At 52.0% G+C, this 13,574-nt stretch overlaps 1 protein-coding gene across 1 annotated transcript in view; it reads left to right on the forward strand.

Annotated features, from left to right (window-relative positions):
• The first annotated feature begins 1,187 nt into the window (after window positions 1-1,187).
• C3 (complement component 3) overlaps window positions 1,188-13,574 on the forward strand; it is a 36,015-nt gene continuing 23,628 nt past the window's right edge. The window contains exons 1-17 of the mRNA XM_006869011.1: window positions 1,188-1,261; window positions 3,263-3,455; window positions 3,571-3,733; window positions 3,818-3,888; window positions 6,112-6,206; window positions 6,323-6,405; window positions 6,478-6,568; window positions 6,659-6,761; window positions 6,976-7,102; window positions 7,384-7,499; window positions 7,589-7,735; window positions 9,863-10,072; window positions 10,171-10,377; window positions 11,127-11,282; window positions 12,068-12,197; window positions 12,439-12,510; window positions 12,683-12,927. Coding sequence (XP_006869073.1) covers window positions 1,188-1,261; window positions 3,263-3,455; window positions 3,571-3,733; window positions 3,818-3,888; window positions 6,112-6,206; window positions 6,323-6,405; window positions 6,478-6,568; window positions 6,659-6,761; window positions 6,976-7,102; window positions 7,384-7,499; window positions 7,589-7,735; window positions 9,863-10,072; window positions 10,171-10,377; window positions 11,127-11,282; window positions 12,068-12,197; window positions 12,439-12,510; window positions 12,683-12,927 — 2,283 coding nt within the window. The remainder of the gene's footprint in view (window positions 1,262-3,262; window positions 3,456-3,570; window positions 3,734-3,817; window positions 3,889-6,111; window positions 6,207-6,322; window positions 6,406-6,477; window positions 6,569-6,658; window positions 6,762-6,975; window positions 7,103-7,383; window positions 7,500-7,588; window positions 7,736-9,862; window positions 10,073-10,170; window positions 10,378-11,126; window positions 11,283-12,067; window positions 12,198-12,438; window positions 12,511-12,682; window positions 12,928-13,574) is intronic.

Here is a 13,574-nt window from a genome sequence, read left to right on the forward strand (position 1 = left end):
GTAGTGGTTACGAATCGGGCTGCAAACCTTAAGGTCAGAGGTTCGAAACTACCAGCCGCTCCGCGGGAGAAAGATGAGGCTTTCTACTCCCGTAAAGATTTACACCCTCGGAAACCCTGTACAGGGTCACTATGGGTCGGAACTGACTCGACGGCACTTAACAACAACAACAACAACATAAAACATAGTAGAACTGGACTACTAATGGCAAGGTAGGCAGTTCAAACCCACCAGCCCTTCTTCAGGAGAAAGATGGGGCTTTCTGCTCCTGCAAGGACTTACAGCCTCAAAAACTCTATATAGGGTCCCTTTGAGTCGGAACTGACTCAACGACACTTCACAATAACAACAACAAACTCTCTATAGAAGCTGCCTGCCACATCTTTCTCCTGAGGAGCTACTGGTAGGTTCAAACTGGCAACCTATCAGTTCGCAGTGGAATGCATTAAACACTGCACCAACAAATAGCAGTCCTTTAAGGGCACTGCAGGCCCTGCCTCTTTTTTATTTTCCCCTGGAAAACATGCTCGTTTGCATTGTGAACCTCCCATACATCCTTCAAAGCCCAGCAGAAATGTCCCCTCCTCCAAGAAGTCTTCCTTGACCTTCCAAGTAGCAGAATTCTTCTTCACTACTTCCCCCTCCCCCACAGAGCTAGAGTGTGGTAAGGGGTGTCTGCTGGGCTCTGTCCCTCTCTCTCCCCTCCCCCTATCATGGAAGCCTCTGGAAGCACAGAGATGACTTGTAGAGGGGTTTGATGAAGGCATGCATACCCCAAGGCAGGCAAGAGGCCAGGCCCAGATATCCAGTGTCCCCTCCACCTGGACTCAGGATTTCTGCACCACAAAACAGCTGCAACAGAGAAGAGCCCTTGGGTTGGGTACAAGCTGGCCCTGACCCCAGGAATGCTGGGTAGTGGGGAGTGTGGATAGGGAGGGAGGAAGAGAGACAGGTATTCATGATGGAGGAGGAGGGGCCCATGGGTCACTCACCCCAGAACGCGCTGGCCCCAAGGACTGAAATACTTAGGAAATGGTATTGAGAAATTTGGGGCAGCCCCAGGGCTGGACAGTGGGCGGAGAGGACGCAGGAGGCAGATAAAAGGCAGAGTCCAGGGTCCCAGCTCACTCTTCCCCTTCCTCTCCCTTCAGCCCTCTGCCCCACTACCCCTCCACTGCCCCTGCACCATGGCACCTGCTTCAGGCCCTAGTCTGCTGCTGCTGCTGCTGACCAGCCTCCCCCTGGCCCTGGGAGACCCCTTGTGAGTTGTCACAACCCTTCCCCCACCCCAACAAGGCTGCTTCTGGGATGGGAGTAGGTATTTGTTGTTACTGCTTCCTGTAATGTGCCTTGGACTTAAATTTACCCAGTGCCAGAGACTCATAGCTACTTAAAGGACAGAACAGAACAGTCCCATAGGACTTCTGAGGCTGTAAGCTTTATGAAAGAAGACTGCTTAGTTTTTCTCTCTTGAAATGAGTTCAAATTACCGGCTTTTGGGTTAGCAGCCCATCGCTTCCTTAACCTACGGCACCACCGAAGTTCCTACATACGTGTGTGTGTGTGTGTGTGTGTGTGTGTGTGTGAGTGTAACAACAAGTGCACTCAAGTTGGTTCTGACTTGTAGCCACCTGGTGGGGTTCAGAGGAGGAGCTGGTTGGTTTGAACCGCTGACCTTGTGGTTTGCAGTCCAGTGCTGAGCCTATAGCCCCACAGCAGGATTAGTACATGTGTTAATTTTAGGCTGCTGGTGGGTCAGGCTGTTTATGGGCTAGTGTTCTTGGGATTCCATTGTTTGTAGATTACTCTGTTTGGGGATTTGGATGTTTATGGAACTGGGGGGTGGCAGACTCTAGGGGTAGGAGTTTAGAACTTTGGGTGTATGTGGGGGTTAGGTACTTGTGTTGGGGGAAGGACTTGGGATTTGTGGGTTCTGACCCTAAGGATTTAGATTTCCACATTGGAGGTTCATGGGGTTCTGTGTTTGGAGGACTTGGGATTTGGGATTTAGATCCAGCATGCTTTTGTGTTTATATGTCAATTTGGATATTTATACGACTTGGGTTTAGGTTTGGGGTGTTCTAGGACTTGAGGTTTAGAGGTTTTGGGTAAATGTAGATTGGCTGAGAGATTTGCGTGGATTCTTATGAAACATTTAATAAATTGATAGGGCATGAAATGAATAAGCAATTGCATTCCTTTACACAGGAATTTTTTTTGAGTTTCCCAAAACATAACTTTAACGATCCCAAACCTAACAATCGTTCCAAATAACACCTAAAGCTACAACAACACTGGTGTGGCACTGTAGGATAAAGCACTGGTATGCAAGGTCAGTTTGAACCCCAAGGTCGGCAGTTCAAACTCACCAGCTTCTCCTTGGAAACCCTATACAGGGTTGCTATGAGTAGGAACCGACTAGAAGGCGCTTAACAACAACAACAACAACAGTAAACGCAGGAATGAAAGGATAAATTCATAACGTGTAGAAATAATTGTGGGGAATGGTGCAGTTCCTGGGGAAGGCACTTGGAGGCGCCACTCTCATGTCTCTAGCAGCTGGCTGCCTCTTTAAGGACTCGCTGCAAAACGATCCCAGAACGCTACTTTTACTTTCTATATTTTCCGCATAAAAGCAAATATCCTTTTGCATGTCTTTCCAATAGTAAAAACAGGTACTAATGTAGGTCTTTCATAAAAGCGAAGCGACATAAGAACTCTCGAACAGTGGGGGAAAGAGGTTACTGAGGTGCTTTTAGAGATTTAAGAGGTGCTTAGTGGTGCAAATGGTGAACGCACTTGCTTGCTAACTGAAAGCTTGTAACTTCAAGTTCACCTAGAGATGTCTCTGGAGAAAGGCCTGATAATCCACTTCTATAAAGCAGCCTTGAAACCCTTATGAAGCACAGTAGCTCTATGGCACACGAGGGGGCGCTATAACTGGACGGCGACTGATGGAGATTACAGGGTTGGGTGGTGGCTTTGGAAGTTTAGAGGCTTTGAGGGGGCTCTGTTTTTGAGGTTCTGGGGTTGGCTGCAGTCTCTGTTGATGTGTCCAGGTTTCATAGATGAGGCAGAGCTGGGTGAAGGTGGGGGTCAAGTGTCTTCACCCCTGTTCCCGTGGGGGAGGAGGTGGGCGCTCCCGCAGTGGAACGTGGATCTAGAAGCTGCCTTGGCAGAGGCCCAGGGCGGTCACTGGCCGCCCTCCAGGACCAGCGGCCAAGCTGCCAGGACAACTCCGCCCCGGCGCCTCGTCCTGCAGGTACTCCTTGATCACCCCCAACGTGCTGCGGCTGGAGAATGAGGAGACTATGGTGCTGGAGGCCCACGAAGCACAAGGGAACATTGACGTTACTGTCACTGTCCAAGACTTTCCGGCCAAGAAGCAGGTGTTGTCCAGCGAGAACACCGTGCTGACCGCAGCCAGCGGCCACCTGGGCACCGTCACCATCAAGGTGGGCACAGACTGGCGCTGACATTCACAGCTCCCCGCCCCCAACTCTGAGCCCCACCTGGACCGGGGGTTCGGGCCCTGTACAGACCCCTAACGAGTCTTCCTCCTATATCTAGATCCCGGCCACTAAGGAACTACGGGCCACCAAGGGGAACAAGTTCGTGGTCGTCCAAGCGTCCTTCGGGGGCGTCATAGTGGAGAAGGTGGTGCTAGTTAGTCTTCAGAGCGGGTATGTCTTTATCCAGACAGACAAGACCATCTACACTCCGGGCTCCACAGGTGAGGGGACGCCACAGGGGAGGGGCGTGGTTGGACAGGGGGCAGGGCCTCACGACCTTCCTTTTCTCTACCCACCACCCCCAGTCCTTTACCGGGTCTTCTCCGTGGACCACGAACTGCTGCCCGTGAGCCGCACAGTGATCGTCACCATAGAGGTACCAGTCAGCCGGGGCCAGGGGGCAGAGACACAGGGAGAGAGATGGAGATGCAGAGAGGCAGAGATACCTGGAACGGTGTTTGTGGATTCTTTGGGCCTCTGAGCAAGTCACTTTACCTTTCTGAACCTCCGTTTCCACAATGACCCAAATAAACCCACTGCAGGTCCTCAGAGTGAAATCCATTCCCACTCACAGCCGCGATCTATAGAACAGACTAGAGCTGCTCTCTATGGTTTCTAAGACGATAAATTTTAATGGGAGTTGTTATGAAGTGCCATCGTCAGTTCTGACTCATGTTGTTGTTATTAAGTGCCGTCGAGTGACTTTGTATAGAGTTCCCAAGGGGAGGCTGGTGAGTTTGAACTACCAATCATGTGGTTCAAGGCAACCTTGCAGTCCAGTGCTTTATTCCACAGCGCCACAAGACAGCCTCAACAATCTCTCTGGGAGATCCGCTGGTGGGTTTGAACCACCGACCTTGCTGTCAGCTTAACCCACTGCATTGCCAGGGTGGTGGCGACAGTCTATGTAGTCTGTTTCCCCGTTCGCCGCCGCCAGAGGGCGCCGGTGAGCATCTGAGTCAGGACTGTCCCTCCTCTGCCTACAGCCCCCCAGGACTCCCATCTCCCTCCAGTAAAATCTCAAGACCTTCCTATGGGCGCACAGGATCGCACACCTTCTGCTCCGCTCCCTCAGTGCCCTACCCTCTTCTCTCTTCCCTAGCTCACTCCCCTCCAGCTAGACCTGCAAAGGTGAAAAGGAAGAAGGGCTGGGATTTGGGAGGGGGTTTCTTCATTATAGTGTTTAGAGAGATCTTCAAGGGTCAGAAGGAAAAAGTAACCTATTTGAATACCCTTAGGGGGTTCAAGGAGTCCTGGTGTGGCGCTGTGGGTGAATGTACTGAATTGCAAAGTCGTTTGAGTCACAATGTCAGTGGTTCAAGTTCACCAGCTGCTCCTTGGAGATCCTATACAGAGTTACTATGGGTCAGAACTGACTTGACAGCATTTAACAACAACAACAACAACAACTTTACCAAAGGACTTGGGGGAGCAGTGTTAGGACAGTCTGCTTTCATAAAGATCTACTGTAAAGACCGACAGCCTTGGAAACCCTATGAGGCAGTTCTATACCTGATACAGGGTCGCTATGGGTCGGAATCGACTTGACGGCACTTGACAACAACTCTGTCCTATAGGACCTCTATGAGTCGGAAATGACTGAATGACCGTGGGTTTGTTATTTTGGGTTAGGCAGAGCAAAGAGTTTGCACTAGACTAGTAACCTAGAGGTTACTACCTAACGGCACCATAGAACAAAGGCCTGGTGATCTAGTTCCATTTCATAAAGATTGCAGACAAGGAAATCTTACAGCCAGTCCGGGAGAACCCTTCAGGCACATTTAAAAAAACAGGATTATAACCTAAACACTAACCCTAGAAAGAACCTGCTCCTCAGAACAATCAACTGCAGGAGTGTAAAGGGTAGCATTTGTCCAAAAGCAAAGCTAAAAAGGCAGGAAAACTGGGTGAAGGAAAATGGGGAGCCCAAGGTGGAAATGGGAAAAGTGCTAACTCAGGGCTCAGTCTAGTCAAATGTTGAGCACAGTGTCTGATTCATTAGTGCATAGCTTTGTTAGCCTTGTGGTTTACGAGTTGGGCCACAACGTCGGCGGTTCAAACCTACCAGCGTTTTTTCGGAGAAAGATAAAGCTGTTTGCTTTGTAAAGATTTACAGCCTTAGAAAGCCTAGCTCCAGTTCTATTCTGTCCTACAATGTTGATACCAAAACACAAATCCACTGCCATCGAGTCAGTTCTGACTCACAGCAACCCTGTATGTTGTTGTCGTTGTTAAGTACCGTGGAGTCAGTTCTGACTCACAGTGACCCTGCAGATATATATAGGATTTCATTATTATCATCATCCAGTCACTGATAATAATGAGTCTATCCCTACGTAAAGTGTGTCCCAAACCAATGAGGCAGGTGCTATTCCTATCATCACCCTTTTATAGTACTGAACATTAAGCACAGAGAGGTTAAGGAACTTACCCAAGGACACACAGCTTACAAGCAGCACCGTGGGGATTTGAACTCAAGTTCACGTTCTTAATTGCTGCCAATGTAGACTTCGTGCAGAGAGAGCATCCAGGCACAGAGAGGTGGGAGGGTCCGAGGGACTAAGCCTGACCTCTAGTATCTCTCCCATGTCACCCGCAGACCCCAGAAGGTGTTCCCATCAAAAGAGACCCCCTGTCTTCTCAAAACCAGTTTGGCATCTTAACTTTGTCTTGGGACATACCGGAGCTGGTCAAGTATGTTATGCCTTCCAAGGGTAGGAGGGCATTGGGGTTACCCTCTTTTGGGGGTGAAAGTTGGGGTTAGCCAGACCAGGCCAGAACACTCACTCGGGCTCCCCTGCCTCTTCCAGCATGGGGCAGTGGAAAATCCGAGCCCACTATGAGGATTCTCCTCAGCAGATCTTCTCCACTGAGTTTGAATTGAAGGAGTATGGTAAGCCCCCCACCCCAGCCCCGCCCTGGATCACCCGCCCCCTGGCCCTGCCAACCTCCTCTTTCCCCACAGTGCTGCCCAGCTTCGAAGTCGAAGTGGAGCCAGCAGAGAAATTCTATTACATCCATGATCCCAAGGGCCTGGAGGTCACCATCAAGGCCAGGTGAAGGGGTGGGGTCGGGTCCAGGTGAGCTGGAGAGGACAAGGGCTATGCTTCCAAGAGCTGGGGTCTGAGACTTTCTTCGCTGCATAGGTTCTTATATGGGAAGAACGTGAATGGAATGGCCTTTGTTCTCTTCGGTGTGCAGGATGGCGACCAGAGGATTTCACTGACAGACTCCCTCACTCGAGTTGAGGTAATCAGCCCCCCTGAGACCCTCCCTTTCTGAGGCCACAACCCTCTGAGCTCCTCCCTCTCTGCGGCTCCGCCCCCTAACCCCCTCCCCCTTGGGAGCCCTCAGTCCTCTGCTGTGAAATCTGTCTGGCTCTCCCACCCTCTGAGCCATCCTCAGTCCCCCACCCAGAGTTGGGGATCCTCCCCCCTGAGTTCTCTTCTCCTCCTTCCTGCAGATTGAGGACGGGGTGGGCGATGTGGTGCTGAGCCGAGAGGTCTTGCTGAATGGAGTACAGCCCTCCAGAGCGGATGCCCTTGTGGGGAAATCCTTATACGTGTCGGTCACTGTCATCCTGAACTCAGGTGAGGTCCGGCCTGAGAGCGAAGACTCATGAGAGGAGGAAGCCCAGGGTCCAATGGAGGGGCTTCCAAAGGGGGAGACATAGTTTAAATGTGGTGTCTAGTCTGAGTGGGGGAGACTCAATTAAAGGGGAGTCTGTCTGTCTTGGGGGGAATGCCCAGTGTGTAGATGTTGTCCAGTCTGAGGGGAAAGCGCTGTCTGAGGGACGAGGCTGGTTCTCAAGGAGGGCCCATACATCAGTCCTCTTGGTGGCTCCCTAACCATCCCCCCTGCCCAACCCCAGGCAGCGACATGGTGGAAGCCGAGCGCAGCGGGATTCCCATCGTGACCTCCCCCTACCAGATCCACTTTACCAAGACGCCCAAGTACTTCAAGCCTGCCATGCCCTTCGACCTCATGGTGAGGTTCTGGCTGGGGCTCCACCCCTGCCCCTCTGATTCCCCACCCCTCTGCATCCACCTCCACCTCACCTGTTCTGTCCCTCACAGGTCTTCGTGACAAACCCCGATGGCTCTCCAGCCGGCCAAGTCCCGGTCGTGGCCCAGGATACCACAGTGCAGTCTTTAACCCAGGATGATGGTGTGGCCAAGCTGACCATCAACATGCCCAACAGCCGGAAGCCGGTGACCATCACAGTAAGCCTGGGCCCCATTAGGAAGATCCTTCACTTGCAGTGTGCAGAGAGAGGGTCTCATTTGCATAACTGCATCTCGTTTGTCTGGAGGCTTCTCATTTGCATGATGGGTCCCATATTTGCATACAGGGGTCCTGTCATTGAAATAGAGATGTCCATTGCATAGAGGGCTTCTCAGTGCACAGTGGGGTTAGTCCACTTGATTAGAGAGGTCTGTCACTTTTGCACAGATGGGTCTTTGCATAGGAGGGTTCTGTCATTTACATACAGATTGTTCATTTGCATAGAGGGATTCTTCCTGGGTATGGAGGGGTCCTGATATCTGCTTAGTGGCATTCACGTTTAGATGACTGGGGCTTGGTTACCTGCCTGTGGTAGGTCTCCACACACCTAGTGAGGTTCTGTGCACCTTAACACACACAGCTCAGAAGGAGTCCTGATCTTGCTGCGAGGTACACCTTTGCACGGCAGGCTCAGTTCTCCTGACTTCTTCAACCTTGGCCGTGTTGTACTTTGCTGAGAGGAGACATATACACGTTGTAGATTGGGTACCTATTCCAACTCCTAGGCTGGGCAGACCATATTTGCTGCAAGGATTTGCTATTGTAACATGTCACCCCAAACTATGATTTAAAACAACACAAGTTTATTATCTGAGAGATCTGGAGGTCGGAAGTCCAAAATCAGTCCTACTGGGCTCAAATCAAGGGGTTAGCAGGGCTGCATTCCTGAAGGCTCCAGGGAAGAATTCATTTCTGGCCTTTTCCAACTTCTTGGAGGTCAAGATGGCTAAACTTCTCTCATACTTGGGACATGTTGTCAGGAGGGAACAAGTTGCTGGAGAAGGATGTCATGCTGGGTAAGGTGGAGGGTCAGAGAAAAAGAGGAAGACCCCCAACGAGATGGATCAGCCAGGTAGCATCATTGATGGACTCAAGTGAGGCAGCGGTAGAGAGGCTAGCCCAGGATCGGACATTGTTTCGTTCTGCTGTGCATGGGGTTGCTATGAGTCGGTTCTGACTCGATGGCACCTGACAACAACAACAGGCAACCCACGTTTTTTGACTAGTGGCCTCCTCCTCCCTCTTCAAAGCCAGCAGGATAGCATCTTTCAATCTCTCTCTCCCCGCCACCTACTTCCATCAGAACATATCCTTCTTGACTCTCCTTTGTTGCTCGCTGCAGTGGATTCAGCCCTGACTGCTGGCGACCCCATGCACATGGAAGAAAATACTGCCTGTCCCTGCACCACCCTTGTTCATTTGATTGTCAGACCTTTATGACCCATTGGGCTTTCCCTGGCTGATTTTCAGACGTAGATCACCCAGACCTTTCTTGCTGGTCTGTCTTCGTCTGGCAGCTTCCATTATAGCTTCTCAGCATCCCGGATTCCACTGACAGGTGGCTATGCTTGAAGGGCATTGGCAGGGAATAGAACCCAGGTCTCCAGCATGGAAAATCAGGATTCTACCACAGAGCTACAATTCTTACCCTGTCTCTCCTGACCTAAAAGAACCCCAGACCAGTCAGTATGCAGTAAATTCCAACTCACAGTGACGCTATCCATGTGTGTCAGAATAGGACTGTGCTCTATGGGCTTTTCAGTAACTAGTTATTTTTTTAAGTAGATGATCACCAGGCCTTTCTTCCAGGGTGCCTCTTGGGGAGCTCAAATCTTCAGCCTTTTGCTTAGCAGCTGAGACTTTAATTGTTTGTGCCATCCAGGGATTCCTGTCGTTGTTAGGTGCTGTTGCGTTGATTCTGGCTTATGTGACTTCATGGGACTTTATGTGACTTCATGTGACCTCATGTCCCTAAGAGTAGAACTACCTCATGGGGTTTCCTAGACTGTCTTCTCCATGAGAGCAGATCACCAGGGCTTTCTCTTGCTGAGTCTTTGAATGGATTTGAACTGACAGCCTTTTAGTTAGCAGCCGAGTGCTTAACTCTTGCAACACCAGGATAGGACTCTTCCTTCCATCTTACAAAGGGTCTAGTGATGACATTAAGCCACCGGATAAGCCACGACTGTCTCCAATCTCAGCCTCTGTAACTCAGTCCCATCTGAGGTACCATATTTACAGGTACCGGGATGGGGATCTTATTCACACTCCTCTCCCTGTCCCAGGTAAAAACAAAGAAGGACGGCATCCCAGAGGTGCAGCAGGCTTCCAGAACCATGCAAGCCGAGCCCTACAACCCCATGGGCAACTCCAACAACTACCTACACCTCTCTGTGCCGCGCTTTGAATTCAAGCCGGGCGACACCATCAATGTCAACTTTCACCTGCGAGCCGACCCTCAGCTGCAGAACAAGATCCACTACTACACCTACCTGGTCTGTGCCCCGTGCAGCCTCTGTTTGAACCCTCCCTCTCTGCCAGGGCTCCTCCCCAATCCCTGACCTCCCTGCTCACACACTCCCCCATTCCCCAGGTCATGAACAAGGGGAAGCTCCTGAAGGCAGGGCGCCAGGTGCGGGAGGCAGGCCAGGACCTGGTGGTGCTCCCTCTGACCATCACCACCGACTTCATCCCCTCCTTCCGCCTGGTGGCCTATTACACACTGATGGGCAGTAACGGTCAGAGGGAGATCGTGGCTGACTCTGTGTGGGTGGACGTCAAGGACTCCTGCGTGGGCACGGTGAGCTCTTGGGGTCTATCCCTGTGATCACCTTGGGGACCCTCATCTCTACACTGCCTTCTATACCTTGCTTCTCTCCCCCCTTCTGTATCAGGCTGTTTGCATAGTGGAATTCCTCCTTGGCATACTGGGAGCATGTCCTTTACAGGAAATGTTTTCATTTGCATGGAGGGTTATTTATTTGCATGTAAGGGACCTTGATTTGCATGGAGGGTTGTTTCATTTGCATGCAAATTTTCTTCATTTGCATAGAAGGTTGTATATTTGCATGGAGTGGGTCAATAATTTGCATGGAAGGGGCCCTCATTTGCATGGAGGTGTTCTCATTTGCATAGAGATATGTTCATTTGCATGGAAGGTGTCCATCATTTGCATGAAGGGTTGTTTATTTGCATGCAGTGGCCCTTTATTTGCATGGAGGGGGTCCATCATATGCATGGAGGGGAGTCTATTTGCAGAGTGAGATTCTCCACTTCCATAGAGGGGTTCTCATCTGCACAGTGCCTCTCTCTTCTTGTCCATCTTGTTGCTTCTTCTCTCAGGGTGTCAACCATGGTGCAGGTCTTCCCTGGTTTTCTCTGTAACTTTGTTAGACTCTGCTTTTGTCATCTAGGCATCCGTCTCTCTTTTCTCCAGCTCCACCATTCTTTCCCTTGTGGCCCAGCCCAGGGACCTCCTCTGTCCTTGTCTGGCCAGCCCTGGTGCCTCTCAGGACTGACAGCTTCCTAATGCCTCTGCTATCCCCACAGCTGGTGGTCAAAGGTGGAGACAAAGATGAGAAATACATGCCAGGAAATCAGATGACCCTTAAGATAGACGGTGACCATGGAGCCAAAGTAGGCCTTGTGGCTGTGGACAAGGGCGTGTTTGTGCTGAACAAGAAGAACAGACTGACTCAGAGCAAGGTAAACAACTGCTTTGAGCTGAAAATGGGTAGAACGTGGGGGAGACAAAGGACTGGGGCTGGGTTGGGGTGCACGATGAAGAGGAGATAGGTGTGAGATGAAGTGAATGTGAGAAAGGACATGCAGATGGGGATGGGAGGGCGTGGAGGTTAGAATGGATGTGGGATGGGATGGGGTGGAGCTTGAGGGTGGAAATGTGGATGGACAATGGTCAGGTAAATGGCCAGTTTTTCCCCTCTGCACATCTGGGACAGAACAGTAGCTGTCTCCTTCGCAGGTACCCAATGTGAAAGGCTCTGTGTGGGGACACCCATGAGGATAGAGAGTGTTGGGGATTAGGATAGCTGTGGGGTGGGCTTTGGTTTAGCAATGAGTATAGAAATGCAAATGAGGAAGGCAGAATAGAACAGGGTTAGGAATAGAAATGGAGTTGGGAATAATGGTGGATTAAGAATGCAGCTAGGAATGGGGTTGGGGATGTTAATGGGTTGGAATTAGGGAAGGGGTGGTGTTAGGATAGGACTGGAAATGGTAGAATAGGATTGAGGACAGACCTGATCTGGTTGTGAATGATGGTTGGGAATTGGGTTGGAGTAGGATGTGGAGAGGTTGGGGCAGGTATAGGGTGGTGGTGATTGTGTTGGGGGCAGGAAGGAGGTAGCGGTAGGGTGAAGATGACGATGGGATAAGGTGGGGTGAAGTTGGGGAGGCACTGACATGTTGGTGACTAGAGGAGGCACTGCTGGCCTGGCCTCACCTCACCCTTGGTCCCCTCTACTCCACAGATCTGGGACGTAGTGGAGAAGGCCGACATTGGCTGCACCCCGGGCAGCGGGAAGGACTTTGCTGGTGTCTTCAAGGATGCAGGCTTGGCCTTTCAGACCAGCAAGGGCCTGCAGACCAGCGAGAGGACAAGTGAGAATGGAGCCTGGTCCAGGAAGGGGCAGCGTGCAGCAGGGGTTAGCAGCAGGGCAGGGCTCTGGAGTCAGGGGACCTGAGTTTAAGCCCTGCCTCCACCACCAACTAGCCAATCACTTCTCTCTCAGCCTCAGTTTTGCCATCTGTCTGATGACAGTCAGAATTTACAACTATTGTGAGTAAGCCAAGGGCGCATAGTAGGGACATGGTCCATGCTTCCACTCCCTCTGTACCTCAGATCCTGAATGTCTGAAGCCAGCCACCCGCCGACGTCGCTCCGTGCAGCTGATGGAGAAGAGGACAGGCAAAGGTGGGAGGGGGCTCTCCACTGGTCCTTACCCATCCTGAACTGGGCCCATATAGGATACCAGCAAAATGAGGGAGGAGGGGAGGAGCCCATGGGGGAATTTCTCCCTCGGGTCTGCCCTGTTGGCGTCCTGCTTTGGAGGCACTGTGACTGAGGGTCTAATGGGCTCCCACAGTGGGCCAGTACAAGGACAAGGAGCTGCGCAAGTGCTGTGAGGGCGGCATGCGGGAGAACCCCATGGGGTTCTCGTGTGAACGCAGGACCCAGTACATCTTGGACAAATCCTGCATCAAGGCCTTCCTGGACTGCTGCCTCTACATCACCCAGCTGAGGCTCGAGCTCCGTCGGAACAGCCCGCTGGGCCTGGCCAGGAGTGAGTCTGACCACGGAGAGCCTGGTCTCAGTGGGGAGGACAGTTCTGTCTGAGGGGGGAGGACAGTCCTGTCTGAGGGGGGAGGACACTCCTCTCTGAGGGGGGAGGACACTCCTGAGGAGGGAGGATACTCCTGACTGAGGGGGGAGGACACTCCTGTCTGAGGGGGAGGACACTCCTGTCTGAGCGGGTTGGACAGTCCTGTCTGAGAGGGGAGGACACTGCTGTCTGAGGGGGGAAGACACTCCTGTCTGAGCGGGGAGGACACTACTGTCTGAGGAGGGAGGACACTATCTGAGGGGGGAGGACACTGCTGAGGAGGGAGGACACTCCTGTCTGAGGGGGGAGGACACTCCTGTCTGAGGGGGAGGACACTCCTGTCTGAGGGGGTTGGACAGTCATGTCTGAGAGGGGAGGACACTGCTGTCTGATGGGGAGGACACTCCTGTCTGAGGGGGGAGGACACTCCTGTCTGAGCAGGGAGGACACTGCTGTCTGAGGGAGGACACTCCTGTCTGAGGAGGGAGGACACTGCTGTCTGATGGGGAGGACACTATCTGAGGGGGGAGGACACTCCTGCCTAAGGAGGGAGGACACTACTGTCTGAGGAGGGAGGACAGTCCTGTCTGAGGGGGAGGACACTCCTGTCTGAGGGGTAGGACACTGCTGTCTGAGGAGGGAGGACAGTCCTGTC

Source organism: Chrysochloris asiatica, unplaced genomic scaffold, assembly GCF_000296735.1.
Source record: "Chrysochloris asiatica unplaced genomic scaffold, ChrAsi1.0 scaffold00125, whole genome shotgun sequence".
Taxonomy (NCBI): domain Eukaryota; kingdom Metazoa; phylum Chordata; class Mammalia; order Afrosoricida; family Chrysochloridae; genus Chrysochloris; species Chrysochloris asiatica.